A 14,507-nucleotide genomic window follows, 5' to 3' on the forward strand; every position below is an offset into this window, starting at 1 on the left:
AAATACTACTGCTCATTGAACAATGTACTTGGTCACCCAAGAGTTCTGATGTACAAGGTACATGTTGTTTTCATGCCTGCTAATACATCTATTTTGCAGTTTATATAACATCTGAATAAAGGAGTAATTTTGACTTTGAAGTCTTATATTTAAGAATACATTTTGTTAGACTATAGCTGCCATAGGTAGGGATTCCTCTGATTGATCTGGACAAAGTACACTGAAAACCTTCTGGAAAGGATTCACCATTCTAAGATGACAGTAAGAACATTTGTGATTCCATGGGTAGAGGTCAAAATATCAACATGAATAGGTGTTTGGAAGAAGTTGATTCCAGCCCTCCTGGATGGTTTTGAGGGCTTCAAGACTGGTGGAGGAAGTAACTGCAGATGTGGTAAAAATAGCAAAGAACTAGAATGAGAAGTGGAGCCTGAACATATGACTGAATTGCTGCAACTCATCATAAAAGTTGATTGGATAAGGAGTTGCTTGTTGCGGATGAGCAAAGAAAATGGTTTCTTGAGATGGTGAAGATGCTGTGAAGATTTTTGAAATAACAACAAAGGATTTAGAATATTACATAAACTTAGTTGATAAAGCAGCAGCAAGGTTTGAGAGGATTGACTCCAATTTTGAAAGAAGTTTTGCAGATAAAATATCCAAACAGCATGACGTGCTGCAGATAAGTCGTTTGTGAAAGGAAGAGTCAATTAATGTGGCAAACTTCACTGTTGTCTGTCTTACCACAGCTACCCCATCCTTCAGTAACCACCCCCTGATCAGTCAGCAGCCAGCATTATCAAAACAGGACCTTCCACCAGCAAAAGGATTATGACTCACTAAAAGCTTAGATGATGGTTTTTAGCAATAATGTATTTTTAAATTAAGGTACATGCATTAGTTTTTTAGACAACGATGTTGCACCCTTACTAAAGTACAGTATAGTATAAACATAACTTTTATGTGTATTGGGAAACCAAAAACTTCAATAGTCTGACTTACTTTTTTGTAAACTTGCTTTTAGTATGGTGGTTTAGAACTGCATCTGCAGTATCTCTGAGGTATACCTATAGTTTCACTTACCCAAAAAATACATTTTCCCTTTATGGCCTAAATATTTTTTATAATTTCTTCATTATCATGGTAGACGTACTGAAATAAAAGTCCAAACATGTTTTATGTAGTTTTTTCATAAGAGAACTGTGGTTCAGCATATCCTGTAGTGAGGAAGAAATTAATTCTCTACACAGTGGGGATCGTCAGCTAATGAGTGAGCCATCAAAGGTCAAATAGTCCATAAAGGGTAAAATCCTTCCTCAGGAAAGCATTGTACCAAAGTTCAACGATTGATTAGTGGCAGTTTCATATAATTCAACATAAGAATAGCACCAAAACCCGTAAGGTATTTTTTAATCTTTTTTTTTTTAAGATTTATTGATTTTAGGGAGAGACCGTGCATGCATGCACAGCAGGGGAAGGGGCAGAGGGAGAGAATCTCAAGCATACTCCCCACTAAAAGTTGGAAGCTCAACCAACTGAGCCACCCAGGCGCCCCTATTTTTTTTTTTCCACATTTTTAGTGTTATCTTACAAAAAGCTAACTGTGTGCCTTTTGTCTGTGAACCCAGTTTTTGGTGTTGTTGTTATTGATTGTTGGGAGAAGTAATCAAGGCATATATCCCTCACAGCTTGAATAAAATTTGAGAAGAGCCTGGAAAATGTCATTAGTAGATAAACTGAAATGAAGTCTCTGAGGATTTCAATTTCTCTGTGAATTCTACTTCAATAATAATATCATTTAGAAAAATATTCTAAGATGTTTTATGTTCAGATCTTGGTAGTTTCCTCATTATTTACTTTTTGTAAATATTGTATAATTATGCATTGTTAAGAAATATATAATAATTATAAGAAAGAATAAATCATCAGGGTACAAGTATATAAAGTAAAAGTTCTGTTTTCCTCACATATTTATTCTCTTCTCCATTTTACTTTTCTTCGCTCCCTGGAGTAGTCAGTGTTAAATTTGGTTTGTAGTATTCCATAGCTTTTCAATGTGCATATCTATCTTTTTTTTTTATACAGGTGATAATACTATTGACATTTTTGTTTGTTCAGATTTACCTCGTTGTTTTAAACTGGTGCTTTGTATTAAATGAATAGTCATGTATTTTGTCAGCCTTGTATTAATGGGTATATAGACTTATTTGTTTCCTATTTACAGTGTTGTATGCATTCCTGTATGTTTTTGTGCACTTGTGTGAATATATTTATAAGATAAAATTTCACATTTTTTAGAAAGATTTTATTTATTTATTTGAGAGAGAGAGAGAGTGGTGGGGAGGAGCAGAGGGAGAGGGAGAAGCAGGTTCCCCCCTGAGAAGGGAGCCTGATGTAGGGCTTGATCCCAGGACCCTGAGATCATGACCCAAGCCAAAGGCAGATGCTTAACTAACTGAGCCACCCAGGAGGCCCAAAATTTCAGATTTCTTAGGTGAAAGACTATGCTTTAACAACCTTAATTGCTAAATTATCCTCCTTTATCAGCTTAGGCTCTTAGCAGTTTGAGAATTCCTGGTTTCTACATTTTTGCCAGGTGGTTGGTCCTAGTCTGATTTATTAAAAAAAAAAAAATGTCTTCTCATTTTAAATTTGCTTTTTTTTTTAAAAGATTTTATTTATTTGTCCGAGAGAGAGAGACAGAGAGTGAGCGCACAAGCAGGGGAAGGGAGAAGCAGGCTACCTGCTGAGCAGGGAACCTGATGTGGGACTCGATTGCAGAACCCTGGGATCATGACCTGAGCTGAAGGCAGGCACTTAACTGAGCCACCCAGGCGTCCCTAAATTTACATTTCTTTTATTGATGTTGCAAAGCTGTTTTATATATATTGAACATTTTTGTTTTTATCTGTGGACAGTCCACTCAGTTATTTTGTCTAGGGGTGGGGGGCAGGTATTCTTTTATTTACAGGGTGCCTGGGTGGCTCAGTTGGTTAAGTGTCCCTCTTCTGATTTTGACTCGGGTCATGATCTCAGGGTTGTGAGATCAAGCCCTGCCTTGGGCTCTTGCTCAGCGGGGAGTCTGCTTGAGATCTTTGCCCCCATCTTTCTAAAATAAATAATTTTTTTTTAAAAAAAGTTTATTTCCAAGCATTGTAATTAAGGATGCTAACATATCCATGTATGACATTAGGTTGAAAGTGAATTAGCCAAATCATTTGTCTTTTAACATTGTCTGTGGGATTACATGGTTTTTTTTCTACAGGATTTTTTTTTTTTTTTTTTTCAGGTTTTTGATTTTTATGTAGTCCAGTACCACCTTTTCTCCATGGCTTCTGGGTTTCATGTCCATCTTAGGAATAACTTTATCCACGTAATTATTCTATTTAATAGCTGCATAGTGGTCTATTTTATTGGTGTATATTTTATTTAAGTCAGCAGTTCTCAAACTTTTGGTCTCATGACCTTTTTATTGAGGACCCCACAGAGCTTTGGTTATGTAGATTTTTATCTATTTCCATTTAGTATATAAACCTGAGAAAATGTAAAATTACATATTCATTTAGAAAATCCATTGCATGTTAACATAAATTTTTTATGAAAAAATATTCAAAAATATAGTGGGAAGAATAGCATTTTGCATTTTTATAAATCTCTTTAAGTGCCTGACTTAACAGAAGTTAGTGGTATGTATTTCATAGCTGCTTCTGCATTCAGTCTGTGAAGGAGATAAGTTGTTTCATAGGAAGTATAAGAATATATGACCTCATACAAGTACATGGTTGGAAAAGGAGGATTTTTTTAATAGCCTTGTAAATTAATTATAGATATTCTCCTTTGATAATAGGTTTTTTATAGGTCAGCTGCAATGTAGAATCTGCAACCATATCCAAGAACCTTTCCTTCTCTGTTACATTAATATCTATTGGCCTGTCTTGCATTTGGCATGGATCTTTTACCCATGCATGATTTTGCCACACCAGGGGTCATTTGGAAAACATTGGTTCAGTGAGTTATGCAGATCTTCTGGATATTGATACTTCTCATTCATGATACAGTATGAAAACCATAACATTCATAATATCACTGCTAAACTCATCAGAAATGTCTTTAAGTTTTAGTAAGTTTGTCTCAGTGGCACATGCAGGCTTTCCAAAATTCTGATTTTCTCCTGAAAGCTCACATTACAAGCATCAGGCTTACTCTCCTTATTTTCAAGAAATAACCTGGTTTATCTATCAGTCATGGTTAAAATGGAGTTCTATGAAAAAAGTGGCTAGTTCATGTCACAGTTCAATTCATTAAGCACTGATTGTACTTTGGTATGCAGAAATGTTTTTTTTGTTGTTTTTGATTTTTTGCAGAATATGAAAAAGATGTACATAGATTGAAATTTAATGAAACCAATAATTACTGCTTCGTCAGTGGCATTCTTAACTGCAACTGATGTTGTTACTGTGAGAGGTGGTGAAGGTAAAGGGTACAATGACTGCTAGTACAATTTGGTCCCATTGTATGGAACTTGCTAAGACGCCAGGAGATTTATCCCACCATTGCTTTTGCACCATTAGTACAAATGTCAACACAGTGAAAAATAAAATAATGTCTTAGGATTATTATGAAAATAGTTCTTATCAGAGCTCCTGAAAGGGTCCCGGAGTCCCCTAAGCATTTGCAAACCACATTTTGATAACTGGATTTAAATGATCCCTTGTTGAAAGCACAAAAGATGTTTCCAAATTTTCCAACATTAAGAACATTTCTGTACAAAATTTTTGCCTAATCATCTAATTATTTTCTTAGGATAAATTTTTATATGTTCAGTGGCTGGATGCAGTAAAAAAAAAAAGAAAACAGTTTTATTATCATTTTTAATTGGGAGGTATAATTGACATATAACGTTAGTTTCAGGTGTAAAACATGACTCAGTATTTGTGTATATTGTGAAATGATCGCTATAGTAAGTGTACTTAATATCTGTCACCATATGTAGTTATAAAGTTTTTTTTTCCTTGTAATGAGAACTTTTAAGATTTAGTCTCTTAGCAACTTTCATATACATAATACCTTGTCATTAACTGTAGTCACCATGTTGTATATAGTTAATGATTTATTTATTTTATAACTGGAAGTTTGTACCTTTTGACCCTCTTCACCCCTTTTCACCCAGCCCCTACCTCTGGCAGCCACCACTCTGTTTTCTGTGTTTATGACCTTGGTTTTTTAGTTTGTTTTTTGTTTTAAGATTCCCCATATAAATGAGAACATACGGTATTTGTCTGTCTTTGTCAGTTAGCATATGCCCTCAAGGTCCATCCAATGTCTCAAATGACAGATTTCTTCCTCTTTTTTTGTGGGTGAATAATATTCCATTGTGTACATAAACATTTTCTTTACCCATTCATTCATTGATGGGCACTGAGGTTGTTTCCACATCTTGGCTATTGTAAATAATGCCGCATGAACATGAGGGTGGTGCATATATCTATTTGAGTTAGTGTTTTCATTTTCTTCAGATAAATACCCAGAAGTGGAATTGCTGGATGATATGGTAGTTCTATTTTTAATTTTTTGATGAAAGGTTTAATTAATTTTGGAAGACCAGAGTATAGTACTTGACCTTATTACATGTGTGTTTAATAATTTCTGTGCCTTTGCTTTTTTCTTTTTTGTCCTTGATAGCGGCTTGGCAAATTCACATTATCAAGTGGATGTTGAAATGCATCTTATTTTTATGTCAGATTATCCAAGCATTAATCATGGAGTTATGAAATGTATATATGTGTTTGGAAACCTGTCTTCAGACAACATTATTCTAAATGAGAAAATGAAATTTCCCTTTTGAGTTACCTTTGGTATCGTAATTCAGATAATAGAATTGTAATAAAGATGTTATCTTGGGATATTTAAGTGTAGCTTTGATGTGACATGAGTTTATCTTCCAGGTATTAGAATAAAACTTATTTTTAACAGTTATATATAGATGTGTAGAAACTAGTATACATTATTTCTTTTTTTTTTTTTTCAGAACATATCTGTGATAGCATTCCCCAGTGAATCTCTTTATTTTGTTATTTTCCCATTTGTGTGCTTGAGTAAACAGAGAATTGCATTTCATAGTTGTTCCCCCTTTTTTAGGAGTCTCTCATTTTCCACTCTTGGCTAGTACCTTTTCATTTCTCTGAAAATTCAGCTTTCTTGCTCCCTGCTTTCTTTTCTGGTTAAGTGCTTCTGCTGTTTTTCTTAAGTAACTGCTTGATTATCTCTATCATAGCACTTACCACACTGTAATTGTCTATTACATTTCTGTGAATTACTCTGGGGGATGAGCCTCAATGGGTCTCTAAAGTATAGCAGAGAATCTGTTAGGAAATAGGTACAAAATACATACTTTCTAAATGAAAGAGCGAAAACTACTCATTATTTTCCACTGTAATAGTACCTACCATTTAAAATTATTTTTAAAATAAAATAAATTTTTAATTGTGGTAAAATACACCATAACATAAAATTCACCATCTTAGCCATTTTTTAAGTAAGGTTCAGTAGTGTTAAGTACATCCATACTGTTGTGCAACCAGTCTCCAGAACTCTTTTCATCTTGCAAAACTGAAACTCTGTACCCATTAAACAGTTGTCCATTCCCTTTCCTTCTAGCCCCTGCCATTTTACTTTCTGTCTCTATGAATTTGATTACTTGAGATACTTCATACAAGTAGATTCATACTGTTTGTCTTTTTTGATTGGCTTATTTCACTTAACATAATGTCCTTAAGGTTCATCCTCAGACTTTCTTTTTTAAGTCTGACACATATTCCACTGTATGTTTAAACCACATTTTATTTATCTATTCATCTGTCAGTGAGGAGGTGGGCTGCTTCCTCCCTTTGGCTATTGTGAAGAATGCTGCTAGGAATGTAAATTAAAAACTACCATGTTTGACACTGACTTTTTACTTTTAGATGGGCACTCTGGTTTTTTAAAAATGATAAAAGCAAAACTTGGCAAGCAAACCTTCGGCTGATCTCTAAGTTTGATACTGTTGAAGACTTTTGGGCGTAAGTAACCATTTTAGGATGTTTGTTTTATTGTGTAATTTTTCATTTTGAGTCACATTCACAAAATGAAGGATAAGGTAAACAACTAATAAATGTGCATCTATAGACCTACCTTTTTGTTTGTCCGTCTCCTCACAACTGTTTGAATTGATTATATCTCATCATTTAGAAAGCTTCAGTCTTGTCATCCTTTAGCCCTGTGTATATTCTATATTTCTTGTCCTAAGAGATCCTTCCCTTGAGAGTCCTTTCTTGCTTCTAGAACTTTTGACAATTTGTTGGAATCTATCCCTTTTCTTGGTTGCCTAGATACATTTGCCTAATACTCCAGAGCTTTGTTAGGTTCCCATTTGTGCAAATTCTTTTTGGTGTAACACCTGGGATTTCCTGTGATAGGGATTCTGAGATTTTTCAAAGGCTGAAAGGTTTGTCCAAGTATCTGTGATGGTAGTTGATCAACTTAAAGATATTCTTTGAGATTTTGTTTCAGATTTAGCAAAAAGTTAAGATTTGGGGGTCAAAACTGTTTTCAAGATGTTTTGTAGTAGTGATTCTCAAAAAAAAAAAGTTAATATGTAATTTATTTGAAAAATAATTTTCATTTCAAGGATAAAACTTGTTAAAACATTTTTAAGAGGTGTAAATTGATTAGCAGTTACCTAAAAATTCTAATTTGTACATCTAGTATATTTTTGGATTCTATATATGTTGAATCAGTGATGCAACTCTTATGTATTAACATAACCCCTGAGTTTATTTTGCCCACACAAAAGAACAGATTGTCAGAAGATTCATATATGTATACTTCTTCCAGGGCAGAAACAGTATTCTTCTGTATCTTTGCAGTGCTTTGCCCGTAATAGGCATTTAGTATGCATTTGAATCATGGAAAACAAAAAAGCATAGAATAATTAGAGAAAACTCTTAAATTTTAAGCTATGCACTTTAAGAGTGGTCACTTTATACTGAAATCATTATCTTTTTTTAAAGTAATGGAACTATATTTAAATCCCCAGTAATTCATAGGCTTATTTGTCTAGTTAAACTAGTGTTGCTCTGTTTTGCCCTTCATCAAAGCATCAAGTGATTTTCTTCTTTGTATTTGTTTGAGTCCTCTTAACCAAAAAGTCTCCAATCTCCTATGGAGGAGGAAGAGCAAGAGTCTTGAACCATTTCCCCCACTGAACCAGATCTGCATTTATCTGGTTTGTTTGGCTTTTCACCAGTTTACATCATTGGGTTTCTAAGTGGGCCTCTAATTAGAACATGGCCCCATACTTTAGTTATGTGTAAGCAATGTCGTTGCATAGTGGACTTTTACACTTAGACATATGCAGGAATTCTGTAGCTTTCTCTAAATACCTAAGCATTTCTTAATTTCTTTTTTCCTGGCAGATTTAGTAGTAAACAGCTGTTGAGCCCTTTGGGATTTATCCAGTCTTGTCTGTAGTGCTCTGATTCTGTTTAAATGTGTCATTACAAATTCTCATTACTATAAACTTAATAGACCTTAGAGCATCATGAAGGAGAAAGGAGACAGCATAAAGAAGCATTTCTACCTTGAATGCAATTGAAGAAAGCATTTCCACCCTGTCCGTTAATTTCATAAAGTGGTAGTGCTAATTCTATAGTTACTGTTACTATCCAGGCCTCTTTTGTTGCCTAGTGGAAGCTGCCAGTGATAATGTAGTTTGGAAAGAGTGACCATTGAGTAACTCTACAAATCTTATTCAGCCTTAGGCTACCTTCCCCTAAATTGGATTTGTATGTATCTGTGGAATGTGATCCAAAGGATTCCAGAACCTTTCTTAAAACTCTACTTGAAGTATTTCTAGACTGGGTTAAAATAGCATCAAGAGAATCTGACTAAGGATAATAGCATTGGCTATGATCTACAGATGTAGTAAAGATCATGTTTCTGCAACTAATATTGGAGACAGGCAAAGCATTCTTATTCTGTTGCCAATTTTATAATAATTTTGCAAGAAGAAACTTTAGGAGATCAAATGATTTAGCCTTCTACCTTCAGGCTAGTGAATATCTAAGTCATCCCAAGTGTTATTCTGTTACATTGATATTTGGGGGAAATTTTAGAAATACAGATTCCAGGGTTCCACCCTATCTATAAAGGGATTAAAATCACAAGGAGTAGGGCCTGGGGTGGTTTTTGTTTGCTTGCTGGTTTGTTTTTTCCAAAGCTTTCCAAATGGTTGCTATGCTGACTGACTAGTAATGACTGCAGTATTTGAGACCCATTGGTCTGTTCTAGGATGCCTTCAAGGATATTAGTGTTGTCTTTTAGTCATGTAGTCCTGACTTTCCCTTGATTTTGTTTTTTTGTGTGTTTAAAACTGCTCATTAGCCTCATGAATTCTTTCATGTACTTAAAGCCGCGTCATACCTCCTATTATCAGTTTCTTATATATACATATGTATGCACTGAGTTAACTAATATATCAAAATATACTTTTGTCAGAATAAAATCATTAAAAATACTTTCTTAAAAATCCTATCAAGTGCTGATTCTTGAACTGATCATTATTAAGATACCTGTTTGGTCTATTACAGAAATTGACTCTGTAGACAAACAAGTAAACATGAACTTTTATCTTTTTATTTTATCATATTCTCTAAATATATATGTAAGTAAGATACCTGTTTGGTCTATTACAGAAATTGACTCAGTAGACAAACAAGTAAACATGAACTTTTATCTTTTTATTTTTATCATATTCTCTAAATATATATGTAAGTACCTAAACTCTGCATTACATATTCTATGTTTATAATTGTCCTTTTCTTTTACCTAGTCTGTACAACCACATCCAGTTGTCTAGTAATTTAATGCCAGGCTGTGACTACTCACTTTTTAAGGTATGCTTAACTGGTGATTTCATATATTTATTATAAGACTGGACCATTCAGTTACACATTAAGAAATCTTGTCAGAAACTTAGGAATAGTTAATGCTCTGAGGTTTGGAGAATAAATAAATTAGTTTTACTGGGCTTTTAGCATAAACAAATTTTACCCTATTGGTATAAATAATTGAAATTGAGAGTCTTACTCTATGAGCACACACTGTGATTGATTTTTGAAGAGAGCTTTGATCATCCAGTCCAGTCTCTCTTATACATTTGAGTAGACTGAGGTCTAGAGTTTGTCAGGAATTTTTAACCTGGGATGCATTGGTCTTTGGGATATTTATATTTATAAATGGATTTGTCAAGTGGTAGGGGGTGGGGCATTCATTAACTATGAAATTGCATAATTTTTGCATATATTTTCTAGATATCAAAATGTATGTAGCTTCTCAGGGGTATCCGTTTCTCAGTGTTTAAGAACCTCAAATTAAAGGAAACCCAAGGTTTGATAGCTAATAAATATCTGTCAGGACTCTAATTCTGCAGTCCCATGCCTCTGGCTTTAAGTCCTGCCTACTTTTTTCCCCACTACATCAATAATAGCTTTATGGAGAATAAAATAAGAAGTTGATAGAGTTGTTGCTTCTTCTTTTCTAGTGATCTCCCCAATTAAAGTAACAATTTTGTCTAATATTATTACCTCCTAACCTTGTAGGATGGTATTGAGCCTATGTGGGAAGATGAGAAAAACAAACGAGGAGGACGATGGCTAATTACATTGAACAAGCAGCAGAGACGAAGTGACCTGGATCGCTTTTGGCTAGAGACAGTAAGGTTTTAAAATTATAAAGCAGTTTTGGAATACTAAAACTTAATTTGGATTACATTTTACATCGGTTACTTAATTCAAGAGATAAGGATGCCCACCCTATAAAATCTAAGCCAGCAATTTTGTTCTATCATGTGAATACCCTATATTTTACATAGTGGTACAGTGAAACCCCATACCATAGTACAAATCAGATAAAAAGTGATTCGCAGTTGACTCTCATCTTCCATGAGAGAGCTCATCCTGGTCATTTCATTAACTTAAAAATTACAGGACCTCGCGTTTTGTATGATGTAAGTTCTTACAGCCCTCTTAGAGTATTACTTTGTATACTAAATTTTTTAGATCAGTGAAGCAAACAATGAAATTGTGGCTTGATATTATTTACCTTATGTATTGTGTTATATATTGTGATATAACCTGGAACTTTTGGCTTTATAAAACCTATATTAAATATGAGGTAACTGTCATTTTCTCTAGTGAGAAGTTCTAAGCCCCAAGCTATCAGAAGTAGGGATAATAGTCTCTCTTGGATTCTTAGCACTTGTCACAGTGTCTCATTTATAGTTAGCACTTACTAAGTTAAGCAGTTAGTATTTGAATGAATGTTGTTTGGGGTTTTTTTGTTTTTGTTTTTTAAATGAAGAGACTTAATTTTGCTTTGGGGGAGGTTATCAGTAAATACACTTTAGAATTCCACTTTAAAAAGTTATTTCAGTTTTGTAAGATGACAAAAGTTCTGGAGATGGATGGTTGTGATAGTTATACAATGTTGTCAGTATACTTAATGCCACTGAACCATACCCTTAAAAATGGTTAAAGTGATTTAATGGCATGTGTTGTCTATACTCAAAAATAATTTTAATGGTCAAAATGGGTAAAATTTATGTATATTTGCCACAATAAAGAAAAATTGTGTTCATGAAAAACAGCAAGAACAAGAGGCAGCATGAGCAACTATTCAGTTATTCCATTAATATTTGCTGGCAAGTAGAAGCAGCAGCAGAACAGATGAATATTAAGATGAGTTGCATTTTATATTTGCCCTGACATCAATTGTGCCATTTGCTAAAAAAGCTAAAACAACTGTTAATGTTCTTGATAACAAAGAAACAAATGAATTTTTAAAAAGTCAGGACAAAGAACTATATACATAAATACAATTTAGACATTCAAAAAGTCAACTTTTGATTTTAAAACTGTTTCAGTTTTGTATATATACAAATATAGGAGACATTTGTAGTTCAATAAGCAGTGTATAATTTATTTCATGTAATTTGGGATTGATTTTTTTTTTTAAAGCTGCTGTGCCTTATTGGAGAATCTTTTGATGACTACAGTGATGATGTATGTGGAGCTGTTGTTAATGTTAGAACTAAAGGTGATAAGATAGCAATATGGACTACTGAATGTGAAAACAGAGAGGCTGTTACACATATAGGGTAAGTTTTGCTGTTTGTATACTTCCTTTAAAATATTAAGATAAGAAAATAAAATATTAAGATAACTAAAAGCAGAAGTACTGTTATTTATAGCTTTAAAAAGTTGGATTTGTAGATCATTATTTTCCTTGTAATGTCTTCATGAAAACTTACAATCCTTAACTGTTCTGTTGGTTTTCATTTTCTTTTTTTTTTTTTTAATTTCTGTAAAATTTCTTTTTCTTCACAATGGAGTATATAATCAATCACTAGAGCACTCTATTTTGGCATGTAGCATTTTATTCATTTGTCATAGGACAATATTGTCTTTTTTTTACTTTAAAATCATAACATTAATATTATAATACTCTTAGTAATTCCATGAGTGTTGGCAAATAGTATATGTGTATTCTGTGCACATGTGTGTACACTGTACATAAAATTTTCAGTGACATGTGTCTTAGTTCTGTACATATTTTTAAAACCCACATGTGTATGTTTTTTAATTTTTGTGTGTGTGAATATTACTCCTTGCAAAAATTGCCTATCATTCCCGTCCCCGTCCCACCCCATACGTTGGTCATTGTTAACTGGGATTTTCTTTTTATTACATTTAAGTTAGTAAAATTTGACTTTAAATTTTGTGTTAAAATTAAGTATTGCTTATCGGTCACAAAATGTTTGGTTTGTCCTTTGTGATTTTTTTCAAACATTATGAATTCCCCTTTAGTCCTTTCTGGACTAAAAGGTATGGAGATTCTCCAGGTTTCATGCTACAGAGGTTTTCTCTAAAAGAAAAGTTGACTGTTGATTTGTGGTCGTAATCTAATCTTTCTGTCAGCATCAAAACTTATTAGTTGTGGGGATTTCATATTTGAAAACAGTTTAAAAATAAGTGTGAATTTCTTTCCTCTGAAAATCTTGTATTTGTGTCAGTATTAAAAATTATTGAAATCTTTGTGAAATATCTGACTTCAGTTTTTCAAGGGAGGGTTTCTTTCTTTTTTTTTTTTTTTAACCCTTCCAAGTTACATGGCTCAGTGCTCTGGCTTTCTGGCATTTTTAATGGTTAAGTATAATGGAAGGGAATACATTGTATCATAATATAAATCTGATAATAGTTATTTTAGTTATCCTAAAATTATTTTTAGAAACTATTTGAAGGAAGGTAGTAGAATCTTCTGGAAGGTGGAGTATGGATAAAACTGTCCTGGTATCATATTGGAGAATTTAGCTCCAATATGTATAAATGTATATCTCTTTATTTTGGTGTTTATTTTTGAAGTGTTGCTATTTTTTCTTGAGAATAAATGTCTGGATTCCTACTTTACCTGTGATGCTATGATCTGTCCCCAATTTTACTTTGTCATCCTTTTTGCTCATACTCCTTTTCCTTACGAGCTGTAGCCTTATTTTGTTTCCCAGCCTTCAGATGTGCTTCTTTCTCTCAACATTTTACTTTCAACCTCATGACTTTTAAAGGGGAAATTTCTCTGATTTCACAGACAAGATTAGGTCATCCTTGTTATACAATATCACAGCCCCTATACTTACCCACTTTGGCACTCATCATAGTTTGTTCTTAAAATAGAGTCAAATGTTATTTGAAAATTAGGTTGCAGAGCTAGTATATAAAGCAGAAATCATGTATGTTCTAAATTACTCTGAAAATATAAAGTAATAATTACAGTAAATAATTTGCAGTAATAGACAATATTTATTATGATTTATATGTAAAATATAATTGTAGCATTTTATTTCAGAAAATTAAAGTAGACATGTAGACAATTAATTTTGTATAAATGAGTTATGCATGTGATACAGCTCCAGTATATGTATTTGTGATTATTTGTTTATAAATAATCAAATACTATAAACACCCAGGGACTGTCCATGCTTTGCTTATTATTGATTTATTAGTAATTACACAGTACCTGATAACATAGTAGAGTCTAAATATTGGTTAAGTGATTAACTGAGATTGTTGTGAAAAATGAAGAGTAAATTTTGCTAAAAGGAAAAGGGTGTACAATTTCCTGTTTCACTCTCTGGACTTTGTTTTTAATGTAAAGTAATATCAAATTTGGTGTGTGTGAATAAAAATTAATGGCTACTGTTTTTCTTTTTCTTCTTCTAGGAGGGTATACAAGGAAAGGTTAGGACTTCCTCCAAAGATAGTGATTGGTTATCAGTCCCATGCAGACACAGCTACTAAGAGCGGCTCCACCACTAAAAATAGGTTTGTTGTTTAAGAAGACACCTTCTGAGTATTCTCATAGGAGACTGCGTCAAGCAATCGAGATTTGGGAGCTGAACCAAAGCCTCTTCAAAAGCA

At 33.3% G+C, this 14,507-nt stretch overlaps 1 protein-coding gene across 2 annotated transcripts in view; it reads left to right on the top strand.

Moving 5' to 3' along the window:
- EIF4E (eukaryotic translation initiation factor 4E) overlaps positions 1-14,501 on the top strand; it is a 42,021-nt gene extending 27,520 nt beyond the window's left edge. Inside the window, exons 3-7 of one of the 2 annotated variants that reach the window (XM_081812103.1) lie at positions 6,963-7,058; positions 9,869-9,932; positions 10,638-10,751; positions 12,054-12,193; positions 14,310-14,501. In XM_081812103.1, the coding sequence (XP_081668229.1) occupies positions 6,963-7,058; positions 9,869-9,932; positions 10,638-10,751; positions 12,054-12,193; positions 14,310-14,424 (529 nt within the window). In that variant the 3' untranslated portion in view covers positions 14,425-14,501. The remainder of the gene's footprint in view (positions 1-6,962; positions 7,059-9,868; positions 9,933-10,637; positions 10,752-12,053; positions 12,194-14,309) is intronic. The other variant, XM_081812104.1, reaches the window with a different exon arrangement.
- Positions 14,502-14,507: the final 6 nt, after the last annotated feature.

Source organism: Leptonychotes weddellii, chromosome 2, assembly GCF_054177405.1.
Source record: "Leptonychotes weddellii isolate Sample4059 chromosome 2, ASM5417740v2, whole genome shotgun sequence".
In the NCBI taxonomy this organism is placed as follows: Eukaryota; Metazoa; Chordata; class Mammalia; order Carnivora; family Phocidae; genus Leptonychotes; species Leptonychotes weddellii.